Source organism: Orcinus orca, chromosome 8 (genome assembly GCF_937001465.1).
Source record: "Orcinus orca chromosome 8, mOrcOrc1.1, whole genome shotgun sequence".
Lineage (NCBI taxonomy): Eukaryota > Metazoa > Chordata > Mammalia > Artiodactyla > Delphinidae > Orcinus > Orcinus orca.
The window spans coordinates 96,603,848-96,622,232 of NC_064566.1; the positions used below are offsets into that span (position 1 = coordinate 96,603,848).

Sequence of the window (18,385 nt, forward strand, 5' to 3'; positions counted from 1 at the left end):
AGAACCCCAGCCCCTCTCTCCCGACCCAGGGCAGTCAAAAGGCTGAATGCGAGGCGAGGTCTGATTTTGCAGAAGCTTTGTAGAAATTCGCTGCGTCAGAGAAACTGAAAGACCAAACAAAACCCCTAAAACACCAAGCCCGATTCTCTAATCCACGTGGCACAAGAACAAGCCAAAAAAAGGGAGGCGGGAGAAGAGTCACCCGTCCCGCCCCTGCTGGGAGAGTCAACTCCTGGGCCAGCCCGGTCGCTGCCGGGCGCGGCGGGGAGGGAGGGCGATTGAGAAAGCCCTGTTCCCACAAGGCCGCCTTGCACCGGTCCCCTCGGCCCGCGCCGCCCCCGTCCGCGGCCGCCGCCGAGCGCGGGGAGCCTCCGCGGGCCCTTTAAGGGCCGAGAGGTGCGCGGTCTCTTTAAGGCAGGTCCTGGTGGTTTCTGTTTTCTGAAGGAAGTGACGGGGGGTGGGATTGAATGAAAAGTGCAAAACAGAGTCTCGGAGCGCCGGAGTCGGGGGCCGTGGGAGCCAAGGCACTGGGCCGAGGGGGCAGACGGGCCCTGGGAGCGCGGTGTCCGCCTCGGAGCCGCCGGGGGACGCGCGACGGAGCGCAGCCCACGTGCGTCGGCGCCGCGTCGCGGGCGCCCCACGGCTGGGCCCCTAGGGGAGCCGCGCCCCGGCGCCGCGAACTAGCCTCCAAGTTAGGGCGAAGTTTGGCCGAGCCGTTCCCCGCCCGCCCGCGGCGCGCCGGGACCGCGAGGGCGGCGGCGGTTCCCGGGGATGCGCCCACCAGGCCGCGGCGGGGTCCCCCCGGCGTCCCCTGCGCTGCTGCTCCTGCTGCTGCCGGTGCTTATGCAGCTGCTGGGGGCGCCGCGCGGCGAGGGCGCGGGGACCGGGGCTGGCGCGCCGTCTGAGCTGCGGGTCCGCGTGCGGCTGCCCGACGGCCAGGTGACCGAGGAGAGCCTGCAGGCGGACAGCGACGCCGACAGCATCAGCCTGGAGCTGCGCAAGCCCGACGGCACCCTCATCTCCTTCACCGCCGACTTCAAGAAGGTGAGGCACCCTCGCTCGCCCCGGGGGGACCTGCGTGCCTGAGCGCTCCGGGGTCCCAGTCGCACCGAGGCCAGCAGACGGAAGACTGGGCCAGGAGAAGGACGCGACTTAGCCAAGGTCACGCCGTGGCTCTTATCCACACCTCTTTGCCCTGTTCCCCAGCGCCTAGACCCGGCCCTTCGTTCTCCCCCACGAACTGCTCTGCTGCCTTTCCGATTCTCCCCTCCAGCCTTTCACTTCTTCTCTCTGGGTGCCCAGGCCACCAGACCAGCTCCCCACTTCGTCTTTCAACTCTCCACTCTCCGAGAGCCCTCTAGGTGCAGACCTTACTTCAAGGGAGTCAATGTTAATAACCCCGTCTCCCTCTTTGGAGTCATTTTCTCAGGCTCTATCAGGGAAAAATCCTGGGCCAGGTATCAGAGGTCCTGGGTTCTCGCTGTGTGACCTAGGGCAAGTTCCTTTCCTTCTCCGGGCCTCCTTTCTCACCTCTGTACAGAGCAAGCCGGTGGCGCCAGGCCTCCCAGCCCTGACATCTTGGAGGCTATGTACCACTTCTCCTTGTTTCACTTTCCTGGGCTGGGGGAGGGGGTTCCTGGGAAGAGCTGCTTGTCCCATGTCCCTCCCAAGCCACTTCTCCTCTTTGGTCCAAAAGTCTGGGAAACTTGTAGCGGAAGACCTGGGAAGAGGCCGCAGATGAGGTCCCCAGGCTATGGGAGAGGTGCCGCCTCTCACCCTGCTTGGCAGGAGGGCTGGCCAACCCCCAGTTTTGGCCTAGATTGTGGGGAAGTGGGTAGAGATAGCCTCTCCTGAGTGTGTGTGTGTGTGTGTGTGTGTGTGTGCGCGCGCGCATGCGTGTGTGTGTGTGTGTGTGTGTGTGTGTGTGTGTGTGTGGTGGAGGGAACCAGTAGGTGGGCCTGGACCCCCAGGATTGGGGCTGGGGTAGAGAGTGGAGGTGCTGGGCTTATCAGGAAGTGGGCCTGGAAGGGCGGTGAGTGACTAACGGTGACCCAGCAGCAGGAATCCTGGAGGGGAGGAAGGTGGGTAAGGTGTAGGTACACAAAGGGTGCTGATCACCTAAAGTCCCCCTCCCCAAGTCCCTCTCCTGATAAAGAGGCCCTGTGAGGCTCTGTCTCTGGGGGAGTGGAGAGGTGAGGCCCATGACATAGGCAGCAGCTGGGGAAGCCCAGGGTGGTGGGACTGTTGCCTGAGCCATCTCTCTCTCCTTCCTCTTAGAGACTGGGAGCTGGGGTGGCGGGGAGAGGGTAGAGTTTGGAGTGTCAGCTAGGGACCCAGCAGAATCACCCGAAGATAGTACCAGGTGGGTGGGTGGTGATTCTGTGGACGGTGGAGGTGGGGCTTGACGGCCGATCTGTCCCTGGACTACTGAGTTTTCACTGACAAGGGATGTAGGGAGACCAGTGGCGGGTGGCAGGTTGTGGGGGGAGGGGCGGCTGAGTGTCGCAATGGGGAGGACTTTGCGACCCTTCCTCACTCAGCAGGCCCAAGCTAGGTTCTCAATTCAGGTCGGGGCAGGTGAGTTTGTGTGTGGAGAGAGGGAAGCTGACAGGGCCAGAACACCCCCAGAGTCCCCACTTAAACTCCAGGGGAATTTTGTCAAGTCTCTTCTTTTCCTAGAAAACCCAAATAGTGGCTGGACCCTCCCCAGGAGACAGGGATCTGATCTTCCCTTCTGACCTTCCACTGAAGCCCTTTGTCCTTGTGAGTGAGCGTCAGGCCAGCCTATGAGTCTCCCACCTTCCTGCCCACTGCACATTGTTCTACGGCTGTGCTGAAGCCCTAGAGAGACTTCCCCGACCTGCCACCTCTCTGGCAGCCAAGGCTGTGGCTAGGACACTGGTTGAAAGAGTCAAGGGGTAGAGCTCAGCTTTTATAGCCTCTAGCTGCAGCATGAAAGATTTTATTGCTCTACCCTGAGGGTGAGGGGAGGGAAGAGGCGGGGTGGCAGTGGGGTGAAGGCCTGGGGATTGGGGCTGAGGGTGGAGTAGGGGGCTGACTGCCCAGTTAGAGAATCGATTCAGAGCTGATTATAAGAGCCTCATTTTTGCTATTTTTTTATTATTTTATTTTTTCCTTGTTAGTTATTTTAAATATAGCAGTGTGTACATGTCAATCCCAAACTCCCTAACTATCCCTCCCCCCAAACCTTACCCCCTGGTAACCGTAAGTTCCTTCTCTAAGTCTGTGAGTCTGTTTCTGTTTTCTAAATAAGTTCACTTACAGCATTTTTTTTTTTTTAGATTCCGCATACAAGCATTATTTCTCTTTCTCTGACTTACTTCACTCAGTCTGACAATCTGTAGGTCCATCCATGCCGCGAATGGCATTAAGAGCCACATTTGAATCCCCACAGCGGTCCCAACCACCACCCAGGTTTCCAGAGTGTGCTTTTCAGGTTAGCCTCTGACCCAGAAGCTGGCATTTCACACCCACCCCTGGCATCTGCAGTTTCATCAGCAAGGGAGGGAACTGGGAGTGGAAAGTATGGAAAGGGAACCAGCTTTCCAAGGTCCCCTCTAACTCTGGGTGTCTCAGATGGCCTGGAGCAGGGTGGAGTTGGGGAAGGCTGGGAGTGGGGTTTATCTCCACCCCAGTCCACTGTCTGCATTGGCCAGAGCAGCTTTTATACGGGATCCTTCTGGGGTGGGTCACCTCTCTTGTTGCCTGCCCAGTCCTCAAGATCTCTCGCAGCTTTCCACGAGAAGCTTCTATCTAGAAGTAATGACTTTTCCTGTAGGAAAAAGTCCTGGATGTGGTGTTTCTTTTGTTTCATGTACCAAATCCATTTGGGGTGGTTTGGAAACAGTCCCTAGTCCACTTGGGAATAGTGACGTTGGCCATTTTGCACATTTGGGAGACAGTCCAGACTGAAATGAGACAGACCTGGTTTAACCCTGGGCAAGCTACCTGATCTGTCCAAGCCTTCATTTCTTCATCTGTAAAATGGGGATAATAATGGTACCGATCCCATGGCCATTGTGAGAACTAAACAGGGCAATGCATATGAAATACTCACTGTGTGTCAGCGGCTGTACTCAGTGCTCCAGAAGTAGAAGCCAGTAACTTTCATAATCATAGTTCGCATCGCATCTCAACATGGACCTTCCCTGCTAAGCCTGGGTGCAAAGGGGTTGAATGACCGACCCAAAGTCACACAGAAGGTCCGCACTGAGCCTGGAAGAGCCTTAATCCTTCATCGTAAGCTTCTCTTTGAAGCTCCATTATTAGTCAGAGTTCTCCCGAAAAACAGAAATAATGGGGTAGAAATACAGATCTACAGAAAGAGATTTTATCATTAGGGGTTGGCTCATACGGTTACGGAGGCTAAGTCCCGCGGTCTGCTGTCTGTAAGCTCGAGGCCCAGGAAAGCCCGTGTAGTCCCAGTCTAAGTCCACAGGCCTGGGAACCAAGCACACTGATGTCTGAGGGAAGGAGAAGATGGATGTCCAGCTCACACAGAGAGAGCAAATTTGCCCTTCCTCCACCTTTTTTGTTCTATTCACACCCTCAACAGATTGAATGATGCCCACGCACCCTGGTGAGGGCCACCTTCTACTCAGCCTGCTACTTCAAATGCTACTATCTTTCCGAGACAGCCTCACAGACACACCCAGAAATAATATTTTGCCACCTATGTGGGCCTCTCTTAGCCCAGTGAAGTGGAAACATAAAGTTAACCATCACACTCCAAAATTGCTGGCCAGCCCCCTAGCAGGGAGCAGCCATCCCTGTCCTGTCAGTCTACTCAGGGCAGCAGCGAGGCCCCTTGTGCTGGATGCAATGCAGCCCTCTGTCTGGATGATCTCACCACACACCCACACCCACACCCACACCCACACCCACACCCACACACCCCACCCCCCACCCCCCACCCCTTCCACCCTCCCTGTTTGCGTCTGCCGGGATGGGTCTCTAACATGGCCTGGCCCTCCCCACACAGCCACACTGGACCTGAAGCCAGTAAAGCTGTAACAGTGATCAACCTGCTCTAGGACGTATGTAGCCTGGAGCCCGGGCAAGGATGACGAACTCCACAAGCAGCCTGGAGCTACCGAATCACCATCGTGAGTTACTGTAAGCCCTGCCCACAGGCTGCTGCCCGTCCAGCAGATCAGGCTGCCGCTCTCAAAGAAGTGCTAGAGCTCAGCGACTCCCAGACTTCGCTGCACATTTGAATCGCCTGGGGAGGGAGCTTTAGAAAACCCCGAAGCCAGACTAATTAAGTCCGACTGTCTGAGGCTAGGAGCCAGGCAGCCAGAATTTTAAAGAGCCCCTGGTGATTCCAATGAGCAACAAAGTTTGGGAAGCATTGGCATAGCTGCTCCAGGGAAGAAGGGGCTTGCAGGAGGTTTCAGGTTAGACTGTTAAATGAAGGTAGATCCCAAACTCAGTCACTTCGTTGAAACCTGCCATTCTACCCGCAATAGTCCCTAATGTGTTTCAACAGCATATCGAGGCTTAATTCTCCGTGCCCTCAGTGCAGGAACTAAAATTCATCACACACTGTCAACAGGCAGTGCTCTTCTTGAGAATCCAAAGCCCACGTATGTAATTATACCCGGATGTACAGACTTACTGGGCATATTAATAGCGGGCGTGGCACCATCCCGGCTTTTGGTCTGACAGCCCTGTTGGTCCCCGTCCCCCAGGCTGCTGTGCCCGTCCAAGTATCTCTTTCCCCTCTGTCTCCCAGTGTGAGTGTCTAAAAGCTGTGGGAGGGGATGAGTCATGCTCAAGCGGTTTGGTGCTGACTAGACGGGGAGGGTGGGGCTGAAAGATAAGAGAAAGTCATGAGCAGCTGCGTGGGGGTTGGGGGGGGGGTCAAGGCTGCAATGGGAGGAAGGAGCCACGTCCAAGTGTGTAGAGGGAGGGGGTCAAGAGGGGCCTCGGGCTGGCACCAAGATAGGGGAAGCCATATAACAGGGTGGGTGAGCTCAAGGTCACTCTGAGGGACCCAGAGAGATGGGAAACTTGCGCCCTGCTCTGGGCCCCGATGGTCCCTGCCCTGGGGCTCCCCGCCTTGGTGCGGGGAGCAGCTTCAGCCTGTGAGAGGTAGTCAGCAAAGATGTGGAATGTGCAAATGGCCATGTGGCTGCCCGAGGCTGTTTATTCTAACGGGATATCACATCACGGGACTGTCAGGCAGGACAAAGTCTGAGAGTCCAGTCTCCCCCTACCCTGCAGTTTGGTGATTTGTAGTAGGGGTATTTGTTGGAGAGGATGTCTTTTGGGGGAACAGAGGGCAGTCGAGGTGCTTACAGGAGAGGCCCAGAGTTTTTTGGTATCCAGGGTATTTCCCCACCCTGGCGGTTCATGAGAAGTCACCAGAAAGAATGATCCGGCTTGTGTCCATGGAACCCTCCGGTCTAACAGCAGTCCCTCTGCCATGTCTGAGGAATTCCTCCCCGCATCAGGGATCAGCAGCCCTGCCCCGAGGTTCAGCCCAGCTCCTGGAGTCTGGCAAGCATCTCCCACCCGCCGAATGCCTATGTCCAGATGGAGTCCTGGCAAAAGATCCCGGGTCAGGCAGTGAGGACTGCCACCTGGGACAAGTAAGTGGCCTGTTGGGATGACGGGGAGAGGCAGAAGTGAGGTTCTTCCTACGAGGCTTCCCAGGGTACACAGAGGTGGTGATGGTGGAGCAACAGAGGCCAGCTTTGAGGTAAGAATCACATATGTCTGAGCTGTCGGATCACACACTGACAGTTGCTTTCACACACCTGGCCTCCTTCGATCCTCACCACTACATCGTGCAGCAGGTATGGCTTCCATTTTGCAGACGTGCAGACTGAGGCTCAGAGCTATGAAGTGACTTGGATGAGATCAATAACTAATGATCCAAGGTTGGGACCCAGGGAGCCTTCCACTACATTCTGACCGCCTGTGCCACTATGGCATATACGTGGGCTCCTTCTAGAAGGCTGAAGAAACCTGAATAGGGGAGGGGAGAGGGAAGAAGGAGACTGAAAAAAGCCTTGGTGCAGAGGAACAGATCTACAGAGAAAACCTCCTCTGTACAGATTTGGGCTGCACCCCTCCCCCAGGCTCATCACAATTCCCCCACCCCACCCCTCCCACGAACTTTAAGTTTTGGCCCCTTCACTGTGCCTGAGACACTCCCCGTTCCCCTCCCGCCATGGCCTCTGGAGAGATGGCGGGTGGGGGTGAGGGGACCATTTTTAAAACATCTCACAGATACTACTGAGCACTCACTAGACATTTTTCTGCCCTTTCCCAGCTGTGTGACTTGACAAATCACGTAACCTCTCTGAGCCCCAGGTTCAGACATGACACAAACACAGTGTGATGCTGGCAGGCGTGTTGTGAGAAGTGAGTAAGAGGCCTCAGCGAAGCAGAGGCCAGCGAGGGCACGTGAGAAGAGAAGTAGCAGTTCTAGCCGGAGCCCCAGCCCTGCTTCCTCAGGCCGTTAGCAGATGGTTCCTGCTCTGGGGACCAGAGCATTATTAGGATTCCCGTCCTTTCAGCTGGCAAGCGCTGAAGTGGCTGCCACCGAGGTTCCCACGAAGGGCTGGGGGCGGGGCTGGGACTGGGAATGCAGGTGAGAGGGAAGCGTGGCACCCGCCTCGGGAGCCCTGAGTCAGCAGGACATTGGGGTGCAGTTGATCCACATACAGCCACACGTTGTTCCAGGGGCAGTCGGGACACTGGCGACCTTTGGGATTTGGCTGACAGAGCACTGGGGGCACTGGGAGGGGGCAGGTGGCACTGCCCCCAGCTGGTCGTGGCACCCGTAACAAGAAGCCTCTGTCCGGGCCTAGCCTTGAGGGTCTGCAGGCATCTCGTAATAGGGGCGGCCTACGTCCCAGGCACCGGCCAGGGAATGTGCTTGGCCTGGCTGTAGGTTGAGTCCATTCACCTCTGTACCTGCTTGGAGAGACAGGGCAGAGGGGCCAAGGTGCCCCTGAGTGTGCCCCGGGGCAGCCAGCATGGGGAGAAGAGGGCGTTGGTTCCTGGCTGCCCCTCCAGGGCGACCCCTCACCTCCCCAGTGCAGTGAAGTTCACTCCTCTCTAGCCATAAAGCAGCCCCAGCCAGGAGCAGCGCCATAAATACTTGGGTTGGCTCAGCCCGGGCCTCAGAATCACACAGTCCGGTGTGACGACGGGAAGGAGACCAAGATGGTAGAGGAAACTCCCAGGAGACAGCATCAGCCGTCCAAGGGCAAAGAGGAAAGGGGAGTTGGTGCTTTGTGGAGACCCTGGAGAGGTGGCCTTCAGCCTGGGCTGTGCAGCCTCCGTGGCACAGAGGTGGGCTGGGAGAGGGGCTTTGAGGGAAGGGCAGCTCCGCCGTCAGGCCCTCTTAGTTTTCAGGTCCCCTGTGGTGCAAGGCTGGGCTGACAGCAAGGTCTGAGACAGGACAGCCCCCCCCCCACTGCTCCCCACTGGGGGGCTGAGGAAGGCCCCTGGGAGGGTGACAGGAAGGCAGAGGAGGAGGGGAGGTCGGCCAGGCTGAGGCTGGGGCAGCGAACGAACGTAGGAGAGGATGCCCACGAGGGGGTGTGCAAGGCAGGGGAGTGTAACAGCATGTGTGCAGAGGCTCATGTGTGAGATGGGGTGTGAGACATGGCGTGTGAGACTTTGGGGGAATTCAAGGAGGGAGGGAGGGTGTGGGAGAGACTGTCGGAAGGAGGTGGGCCTGTGAGACAATCTGTGAGGGCTGCCACGTGTGACTGAGAGAAAGGGGGAGGTGGGGAGTCTCCCGGGAGAGGCTGTGAGGGAGGAAACGTGCTCCTAGGAGCAACGGTGTGAGGGAGAAGGGACCGTACAGCCGAGCCACGGCGTGGGCCCTGGCGGGAGGGGCCTGGGGGGCCTGGGTGCCGCTGGGTGAGGGGTGGGAGATGGTGGGAGGATCAGCACGTCTGGGTGAAAGATTATGGCCGTGGGACCCACGAATGGGGGAAAGCAAGTGTCTGTGCGTCCAGTTACGATTCGACTTGGCTGTGAGTAACATAAAACCCCCCAGCAGCGGAAGCAAGAGAGAGGTCTGTTTCCCCCTTTCAGTCTCATCTAAGGCTGGAAGCTGGCAGCTGGGCTGATGTGACCGCATCACAGCCGTCAGCGCTCCGGTGGGCTCCGTCTGCGGGGTTGCCACCCATCCCCAACACTGAGGTTCCCCTGGAGCTTCTCCCCAAGAAGGCAGCAGCAGAGGCCTGGCATGGACTGTCTGCTCTTGGAAGTGCAGGGAGCTGCCCCCTGCTTTTCCCAGAACAGCCTTCTCTCTGTGAGATACAGTGGCTCTCTGGCAGCGTGGCAGGGAGTGGACGCACAGAAGAATAGAATATTTGGGAAGGGGCTCGGGGCAGGGGGAGCTCGGAAGGGCAGAAGGATCACTGGATTGAGTCAGGAGATCTGGGCTCCTGGGCCTGGCTCTGCAGCTGTGTGACCTTGAAGGTCACGTCCCCTGCTGGAACCTCACTGGAGCATGAACTGAATGATCCCCTAAATCTTCTAGAGGCCCAAATTACAGCTGTAGGACGACCAGCCTGCAGAAGCCCAGTTACAGGGAAGCCCAAGAAGAAAGCGCCGTCTTCTTTTTGGAGGCGAGGGGGTTGATGGAGGCCCCGGAGCACCGGTCCGTTCTCTCAGCTCTGTGCCCGACTCTGAGGACGCTGCATAAATAAGTGGAGCCCCGTCTGGGGCTGGGGCACAACACGAAGGGCCCGGGGCACGTGTTGCCCAGGCAGAAGACGCTGCATGAGGACGGGGCCCTCTGCCGAGGCGTTTGGGTCAGATGCACACTGGCCCAGCACAGCTCGAGTTTCTGATTCAGCTCTAAGCCAGAGATCCATTCACGTCCTACCCTGGCTCAAAACCCAGCGATGACCCAGTGATCTGCTAGATGAAGCTCAGACTTCTTTGGCTGGGCTCTCGGACACCGTGCCCTGCCCTCCTGCCGGCCAGCCTCCTCCTTCCACACCCAGCCCTCCCCTCCCCGGTACCCCCCTCCCTTTCCTCAGCACCCTGGCCTGCTCTTGTTTGCCCACTCAGCGCTTCATTTATTCATTTCCAGATAGGTACTGAGCGCCTGCTGTATTCAGGGGTCAGGGATACACTGCAAATAAGATACTCTCGCAGCCTCAAGGAGTTGAGTCTGGAAGGAAAGAGATCATTGCAGACACAGTGGGATTCGTGCTCTGGAGGCTAGGGGTTGGGCCTGGCCAACTCTGCTGGAGGGTTGGTGAGGGCAGGGGTGACGGATGCATTTGAACTGAGTCCTGAAGGATGATGGGCAGAAGGGGACAGCTCATCCCTGGCAGAGGCATCAGCTCACGGCCTCGCTCATTCTGGGAACCGCCATCTCTTTGGTTCAGCCTCTGGGGGGTACACTTTATGGTGAGGACAAAAGGAGCCTTGGAAGGGCACTGGGCCAGATTGTGTGACAGTAGCGTGGAGGGAGGGATGGGGTGGGGGCATTAAGAGGCCTTGGTACCTTCCCATCTTCTGTACATGCCTCTCTCTTTGCTAGAAAGCCACCCATCCTTTGACTGTCCAGAACCACTGAAATGTCCTTCGCTCTAGGAAGCCTTTCCTCCCTCCACCCCTCCCAGGCCCATCCCTAAGGGGACAAAAATGCTCCCTCCTCCATCCTTTGCCCTATAGCATTTTGCATAAACCTCACCCTAGGCCTTATCATAGTGCGCGACATCAGTTGTAGGTCAGCCTCTCCTCTGAGCCCCTTAAGACAGGAGCCTTGGCCTTGGTCGTGCCCACTCCCCTGCTCCGCCCTGGCGCCTGTGAAGGCTCTGCCCTGTGTAATCAGTGCCCTCCCACAGATTACCTGCGAGATCCAGCAGCCACCTGACTTCTCTGGGCCTCAGGTACATCTCTGGGAGAAAAATTTTTTGTCCTGCCTCTGCAGGTCTGGAGTAGATCACAGCTGGAGCAAGGCCAGGGATTGCAGCAATAATAGAGAAACTTAAGGAATCCGGCCCACTCTGTTCTGAGACCTTTCACTCATTTTTCCTCACAGTAATCCCTTGAGGTGTAGGTATTGTTAGTTGTACTCATTTTACACATGTGGAAACTAAGATACAGAGAGGCTAAGTAAATCCCTCAGGGTTACAGGACTCATATCAGCAAAGCCAGGATTTGGATGCGGCCAGCACTGGCTCCAGAGCCTTTGCTCTTAACTACCGTGCTCTTTGGGAACCTTAAAACCACCCCCAAAGGACTTCAGCAAATGCTCTCTCCATGGCCATACGCTCTGTGTGGCCCAGTTTCAGCCCTAGTACTGGCCACTCCACTTCTTCCTGGTGGCCTGGCTCCTGGTGGGCTGGAGTTTCCTGGGAGCTCGTGGGAGAAGAAGCCTTATAGAAACTGCCCATCTTGGGAACCCTAGCCTGCGTCCTGGGCCTGGGGAGCCTGCCATGGGCTCTTCCCCAGCTGTGTGGTCTCGCCTTGGGGGTTAGGGCACCTCTGGGTGGACCATCCCAGGGGACTCTCGGGCGAGCAGGGAACCTGGGAGCCAGGCATCCATCTGGCCTGGGCTTAGCGTTTGGCCAGATGTTCCTTGGAGCAGGGAGACCTCTCCCCCTGCCCTGCCCTCTGTGCTGGAGGGAAAGGGGGCCCTGGAACCTTAGCAGTGAGTCTGAGGTGTGGGGAGTAGAAGGTAGGAGGGACACTGGTCATGATGATGGAGCCGGAGATCCAGATGCTTGGGCCGCTTGTCTCCCTCCCGGGGCTCAGCGCATGGAGTATGGTTTCCCGGAGACATAGGATTAAGAAGGCTGGAGAATTCAGGGTTTAAAGAGGCTCTGGGCAGGGCAGGCAGAGGGCTTAGAAGGGCAATCCTGCATCATCTTACCCTGATGTTTGCGTCAGATGCTGTTGTCTGTTAGTCACACAGAGCCTTGGATAGGAGCCGCCACGTTCCCAGGGCAGGTCTGCAGAGGACATACAGACCACCGCCGACGGGCACAGCTAGAAGAGGGCACTGCCTTCTCATCCTGGCTCTGCCACTCGCCAGCTGTGTGGCCTAGGGCAGACCACACTTTCTCTCTGGGCCTGAGCTTTAGTTTCTTTAACTGGGCATCAAAGAAATTGAACTCGTTGATGTAGGACGCAGCTGTGCATTGTGGCTGTGAGAGCTTGGGTTTTGGAGTCAGACCGCCTGGGTTAAAATTCTGACTACATTTCCTCTTGGTCCCATGACCTTGAGCAAGTTATCCATTCCAAACTCGGTAATAATCATAGTTCCTATCTCCTCTTGTTATAAAGATTTTAAACCGGACGATACATCCTTTTTGACTCATGGTAACAATGACTTGTCCCTTCCAGTTATAAACTTCAATAAAGCTTTGTCCTACACAAATAAATAGGAGATATAGAGGAAATCTATCTCAACAAAATAATTCTCATCCCCTCGCTTCACCCCCAGTCAAGTTCCCATTTTGGTAGCGTTTTGTTGCTGTTGTTGACATTGTTGTTTAATACAGAAGCAGGGAAAATACTCTAACAGATTTTGTTCGCCCCCTGGTCTGGTCTAAAAGTTCAAATTCTTTCTCCTGCTAATGGTAGACGGTGATATCCAAGCAATGAGGCCACTTGGGGCATCCCTCAGACCACAGGCGGTGACACGTGCCTGTGGTATTGGAGAAGATGCTGTGAATATACCAGATGGGTTCTTTTAAAGGGTCATTGCTGAAATTACCCCGGAGGTGGAACTTGGATCCTGCCTGGGGGTCCTGCCAGGGACATCCGCCTGACTCAGCCCCGGGAGGGAAAGTCTGGTATCAAGTCTCACCTGGCAGGAACTGAGCCCAGAACAGAAAATGCACAAGTGTACCAGCCTCCAGTCTCTCCTCAAACGACCTGAGGGGGTGGAAGATTGGATGGCCCAGGCTGGCGGGGCAAGCAGATCCCAGCCTCGTGGCCTGAGAGTGGATTTCCTGTGGAGAGGAAGCTGAGGTTATCCGAGCTCTGATTCACCTTGCCTGCAAGTCTGGGACCATGAGGAACCTTATGGAACCTTTCTCACCATCTGGGTCTCAGTTTCCCTTGCTGCAATCTTGGCGGAAAATCTCCCTGGACACTCCCACCCCTCAATGTTCCAGAGATCATTTACAGTGAAAGGAAGTAGGGAAATGTCCTTGTAGAGTCAGAGGACTTCCAAAGGGCATGGGGGTTTGTGTGAGGACAGCACTGACTAGTTTCAGATCACCTGGGACACTTGCTGGTCACCTGCAGTGATGACAGTGGCCCCGGTTAGCACCGCTGAGCACGTACTCCGGGCGGACATTCTGCTGTGCTTTCCCTGCACACTAACTCATTTAGTTGTCACCATAAGCCTCCAGGTAAAAGTGGCATCATCCCCTTGGGCTTCCCTGGTGGCGCAGTGGTTGAGAGTCCGCCTGCCGATGCAGGGGACACGGGTTCGTTCCCCGGTCCGGGAGGATCCCACATGCCGCGGAGCGGCTGGGCCTGTGAGCCATGGCCGCTGAGCCTGCGCGTCCGGAGCCTGTGCTCTGCAACGGGAGAGGCCATGGCAGTGAGAGGTCCGCGTAACGCAAAAAAAAAAAAAAAAAAAAGGGGCATCATCCCCATTTCACAAACGAGGCTTAGAGAAGGTGGGAGATAGACCTGTATGCCGGCTAATACAGTGTAGACTTGGAGTGGAACCCTGGGCCCCTCGCTGCCTCTACTGGAATCCAAGGGGGACCCTCAGACCCTGTTCTCAGAGCATTTCACTCTGGCACATGGACAGTAAGTGCTCAGTGAATGGGGGCTCTCAGTGGGCGAGGCCAGGGCACGGACACTGAAGGATGCATAGCTACACAGGGCTATATACCCTCCGTGCTGGTGCAGGGCCATTGGGGTTCCTGGAGGAGAACCATCGTTGTGGCTTGGGTCTCTCGCAGGGGGGCTCTTGACATATTCAGACCACTTCTGACTGGGACCTGCTGACTTCTCACCGCGAGCTGTTAGCCAAGGCACAGAGATGGGTGAGAGCAAGGGACACCTCAGGTACCCAGGGTTCCAGCAGCCAGATTGGGAAGGGGACCCGATCCCACCGCCCTTCTCCCTTCTCCTTCTGCCCCCCCTCCCCCAGCCTCTCTGATTCATGTAGTGAATCAGTGACAGGAAAGAGCCCTTGGCCTGCTGGTAATGCCATTAGTAACCCCGAGGGGAAAGGGGAAGTGGAGAGAGAAGGGGAAAGGTGAACCAGCCCAGCTCCCTCAGGTCAGAAGGCCGCAACAGCTGCTGCTGTGTCTTGCCCTTAACCCCACCCTGACCCCACTACCTCCATCTGAGATGCAGGTGGCTAGGAGCCTGGCTGACCAGAAGCACCGGGGGCATTCTCCCCAAACCTACTGAATGGGAAAGTCAGCGAGAGAAACTCTAGAATCTGTACTTGTAAAAATGCAGCCCTCCCCCATGATGCCGTAGTCGGGTGGTTGTAGGGGCCCTGACTCACCCTGATCAGGGTGATATGGGGGTACCACCGAGGGGAAGCATCAGCTATGAATGAACCGGGAGCCGAAAGGGGTGCTGTTTCCTTTAAGGTGACGTTCTGTACTTTTAAACAATTTTGTTTTGGAAAGCTTTCCAGCAGTTCCCTGTGTGAATTTTCCAGGAGGCTTTGGAACATCTGGGACATGTTCTTTCTTTTAAGTCACAGGTTTAAACGGGAAAGAGAAAATTTTCCATGCCGGCAAGAGGGAGGCATCTATTGCAGGGCAGCGTCCAGGCCTGTGTCCTCTGCAGAGTCTGAGCTGAGCACTGGGTGGGCTGGTGAGGAGGCCCCGCCCCCTCTGGCCGGTTCCCATTCTTCTGCTCTTCTCCATCAGGATGTGAAGATCTTCCGGGCCCTGATCCTAGGGGAGCTGGAGAAGGGGCAGAGCCAGTTCCAGGCCCTCTGCTTTGCCACCCGGCTGCACCACAATGAGATCATTCCCAGCGAGGCCATGGCCAAGCTCCGACAGGTGAGTGCCCACCCTGGACCTGACCCAGAGCCCTCACCCCTGCAGCTGACTCCTGGCCTGGACCCTACCCCAGCCTCAGGCTCCCACCTGATTGCCGGCACCCCACTCTTACCCTCTAGTCCTGAACCCCTTAAATATGCCAAACCTGACCCCATAACCCCAGATCCCTAATCTGCCCTGAACCCCCATCTCCCAGCTTCTGCCAGTCCCCTAATCTCAGCTCCTCCCCGTTTATGATGGAGGCAGGTCGGATCTGCCTCCAGGCCGAGGGCCACCACTCATCGTCCCGGTGACGCTGGACAAGTCACCTCGCCTTCAAAACCCCTGTTTTCTTACTGAGAGATGGGTTATGGTGAGAATTAAGTGGGAGAGTGCATGTTAAGTGTTCAGTGCGGCCTTTGAAACCTTCAGCCTGTTGCCCTTCTCCCGGTCCCTTCCTGGACCCCGGGCCTCTCCCCGGCCTCATTTAATTTCCCTGAACTACCCAGCAGGAGCTGTCCGAGGCCCCTCCCTTTTACCTGCTTTTCCCAGAGTGACTCAGTTTCCTGGATGTTGGAGAATACAGGGCCCCAGAGGTCACTGACCCTGGGACAGTTCGCCTCGCCTGCCCACCTCCAACGCCACCCCCCAGCAACGGGTCAGAATTCTCCCTCAGGCCCCAGAGGTCAGCCCGGGCGGCCGCGGGCTGAAAAGGCTCAACTGCGCCCTGGGTATCAGTTTCTCCGCCAGTTGGAGGGGGACTGGGTGCCCCTTGACTGCCACCCTGCCGGTGGCCCCAAGGATCCGAAGACAGCCGGCGTGGGCTTGTCTGACTCTCAGCGACCAGGGAAAGAGTGGGCAGGGGGCCTTCTGAGGCCGGGTGGGAACGGCTCTTCTCCTCCACGCAGAAAAATCCACGGGCAGTGCGGCAGGCTGAGGAGGTGCGGGGCCTGGAGCAGATGCACATGGACGTCACCGTGAACTTCAGCCAGGGGGGCCTGCTGAGCCCCCATCTCCGCAACGTGTGTGCCGAGGCCGCGGATGCCATCTACACCCGCCAGGAGGACGTCCGGTTCTGGCTGGAGCAAGGTCAGCTGGGTGCTGCCCGCTGCCGTATCGTCTCAGATATGATGGGAAGCAATGACGAGATATGGGAGGTCTAAACCCAGCTGGGACTGGTCAGGGAAGGCTTCCTGGAGGAAGTGATGCTTGTGTGGCTCTTTACTGAGAGGAGTCAGCAGATGAAAGGAACCAATTCCAGGTAGGGACGCGGAGAACTGTGACTCTGCTAGGCCCCGGGGAGGGAATGCCCAGGCAAAGCCCCCATCAGCCCTGCCCTTAGTGAGAACACAGATGGAACCTTCTGTCGTGGGACACGGGAACAGGAACCAGGGTCTGGATGGGGCCCAAAGATGCCCATTCCCAGCTGCCACCTCTTCTGCCACCTCTCAGAGCTCAGCTCCTCTCTTTCCCTTCACACCTTCCCAGGATCCTTGAGAACGCCTCCCATCTTTGCACGGTCCCTGCCTTTCCGGCCTATGGGACCTCACTGCTGGCCCATCTCTGGGTCACCTTTCCCAGGACTGTCCTGAAGTCAGACAGACCTGGGATTCAGTCCTGACTCCCCTACCTACTGTGTGACCTCAGCCAGATGGTTAAACCTCTCTGGGCCGGTTTTCCCATCTGTAAAACAGGGATGATAACACTTAGCCCATAGGGGCGCCGGGATGCCTGAAGGGGTCATGCCAGGAGGTCCCCTCCCCTCCCCCATCCCTGACCTCCGCCTTCTCCCCCAGGTGTGGACAGCTTCGTGTTCGAGGCCCTGCCCAAGGCCTCAGAGCAGATGTTGCTGCCTCGCTGTGGGCAGGTGGGGGACCGCGGGAAGCCCTGCGTCTGCCGCTACGGCCTGAGCCTGGCCTGGTACCCCTGCATGCTCAAGTATTGCCACGGCCGTGACCGCCCAACACCCTACAAGTGTGGCATCCGCAGCTGCCAGAAGAGCTACAGCTTCGACTTCTACGTGCCTCAGAGGCAGCTGTGCCTCTGGGATGAGGACCCCTAGCCGGCTCGGGATGAGGGCTGGTCCCGGAGGCAGCTGCTCGGGGCCCACTGCTCCTCCCCCAGCCGCCAGAGGGCGTGGCCACCCCCAACCGAGGCCTTATTGCTGTTCCTTCCCTCCTAATCCCGGAGCCTCTGGCCCCCGACTTGTCACTGTGAAAAGGGGTGTGGCACGGCAGGGGTTAACTCATGAAGGCAGACCCCTGCTCCCATGGGGACGGAGGGAGAAGGGGGTTCTCCAAGCTTGACCCCCGCACCTCCCCTGAAATGTTCGCTTTCAAGCAACCAAAATAGGACCACGTGACTCTATTTAACTCTTTGCAGGTTTAGACCCTGGAAGGTGTCGATGCCTGTGACACCCACCTCCCCACGCCCAGCCCCCTGCCCCACCCTCCAGAAGGAGCTGGCCCCTGTGCATCTTCCCACTGCCCAACAGGGAGGGGATCCTTGCCCCAGAGAGGGGGCAGCGCCGACAGCGGATCTCAACACGTTCCTCTCACTACTGGCCTCTGAGGCTGCCCGGGGGCCAGCTGGGGGCCCCCCACCCCGAGACAGACCACAGGTGCCTTTCCGCAGACCTGGACTTTGCCGAGGGAGCTGGAGCCGGCTTGCACCCTCGAAGCAGAAATATTTTTGTAAGGTTTTGGGGCAGGGAGGGAGCATGAAGTATGAGGAAAACTTGAATCCCAGATTTTTAATGCAAAGTATTTATCGTTTGTACCAGAAATAAAAGTTTAAATTTTTACTTGGCTGATAGCTCTAGACTCGGAGTTCTGAGAGAACTTTTGGGCAATGCTGCCACCTGGCGTCAGGAGAAGTGTCCCTGTGCTCTTGGTGACCCATCTTGGGACAACAACTCCTAAAGCACCTACTGTGTGCTCAGCCTTGTGTTGGGGGGAGAGGATGTAGATGGGGGTGGGTATTATTAGGAAAAGATATGACAAAATTTCTGCGCTTAAGAAGATGAGACATACATAGATGGGCAAGCCAGGCAGTAAAAGACCCCGTGACATAGACTGAGATGTGAGATATGGTGAAAACTCTGGAACCAGACTTCCAGGGGTCAAATCCTGGGCATGATTTTTTTTTTAATTTATTTTATTGAGGTATAGTTGGTTTACAATGTTGTGTCAGTTTCTGATGTATAGCAAAGTGATTCAGTTATACATATATATAATAGTTTGCATTTGTTAGTCCCAAACTCCCAGTCCATCCTTCCCCCACCCCCTTCCTCCCCTCCCCCTTGGCAACCACAAGTCTGTTCTCTATGTGAGGCTGTTTCTGTTTTGTAGATAAGTTCATTTGTGTCATATTTTAGATTCCACATGTAAGTGATATCGTATGGT

The 18,385-nt window shown here is 56.8% G+C and overlaps 1 protein-coding gene across 1 annotated transcript; it reads left to right on the plus strand.

Moving 5' to 3' along the window:
* The first annotated feature begins 249 nt into the window (after positions 1-249).
* On the plus strand, positions 250-17,795 carry OAF (out at first homolog). The gene is made up of 4 exons (XM_004280726.4): positions 250-1,044; positions 14,868-15,002; positions 15,890-16,070; positions 16,778-17,795. The coding sequence occupies exons 1-4, from the start codon at positions 772-774 to the stop codon at positions 17,041-17,043; spliced, it is 855 nt and encodes a 284-aa protein (XP_004280774.1). The 5' UTR covers positions 250-771; the 3' UTR covers positions 17,044-17,795.
* Positions 17,796-18,385: the final 590 nt, after the last annotated feature.

Excerpts from the sequence above, each read along its gene's own strand:
- OAF (XM_004280726.4), top strand. The coding sequence starts at position 772 with ATGCGCCCACCAGGCCGCGGCGGGGTCCCCCCGGCGTCCCCTGCGCTG. Across the intron at positions 1,045-14,867 it reads TCACCGCCGACTTCAAGAAG|GATGTGAAGATCTTCCGGGC; the intron begins GTGAGGCACCCT and ends CTTCTCCATCAG. Across the intron at positions 16,071-16,777 it reads CCGGTTCTGGCTGGAGCAAG|GTGTGGACAGCTTCGTGTTC; the intron begins GTCAGCTGGGTG and ends CTTCTCCCCCAG.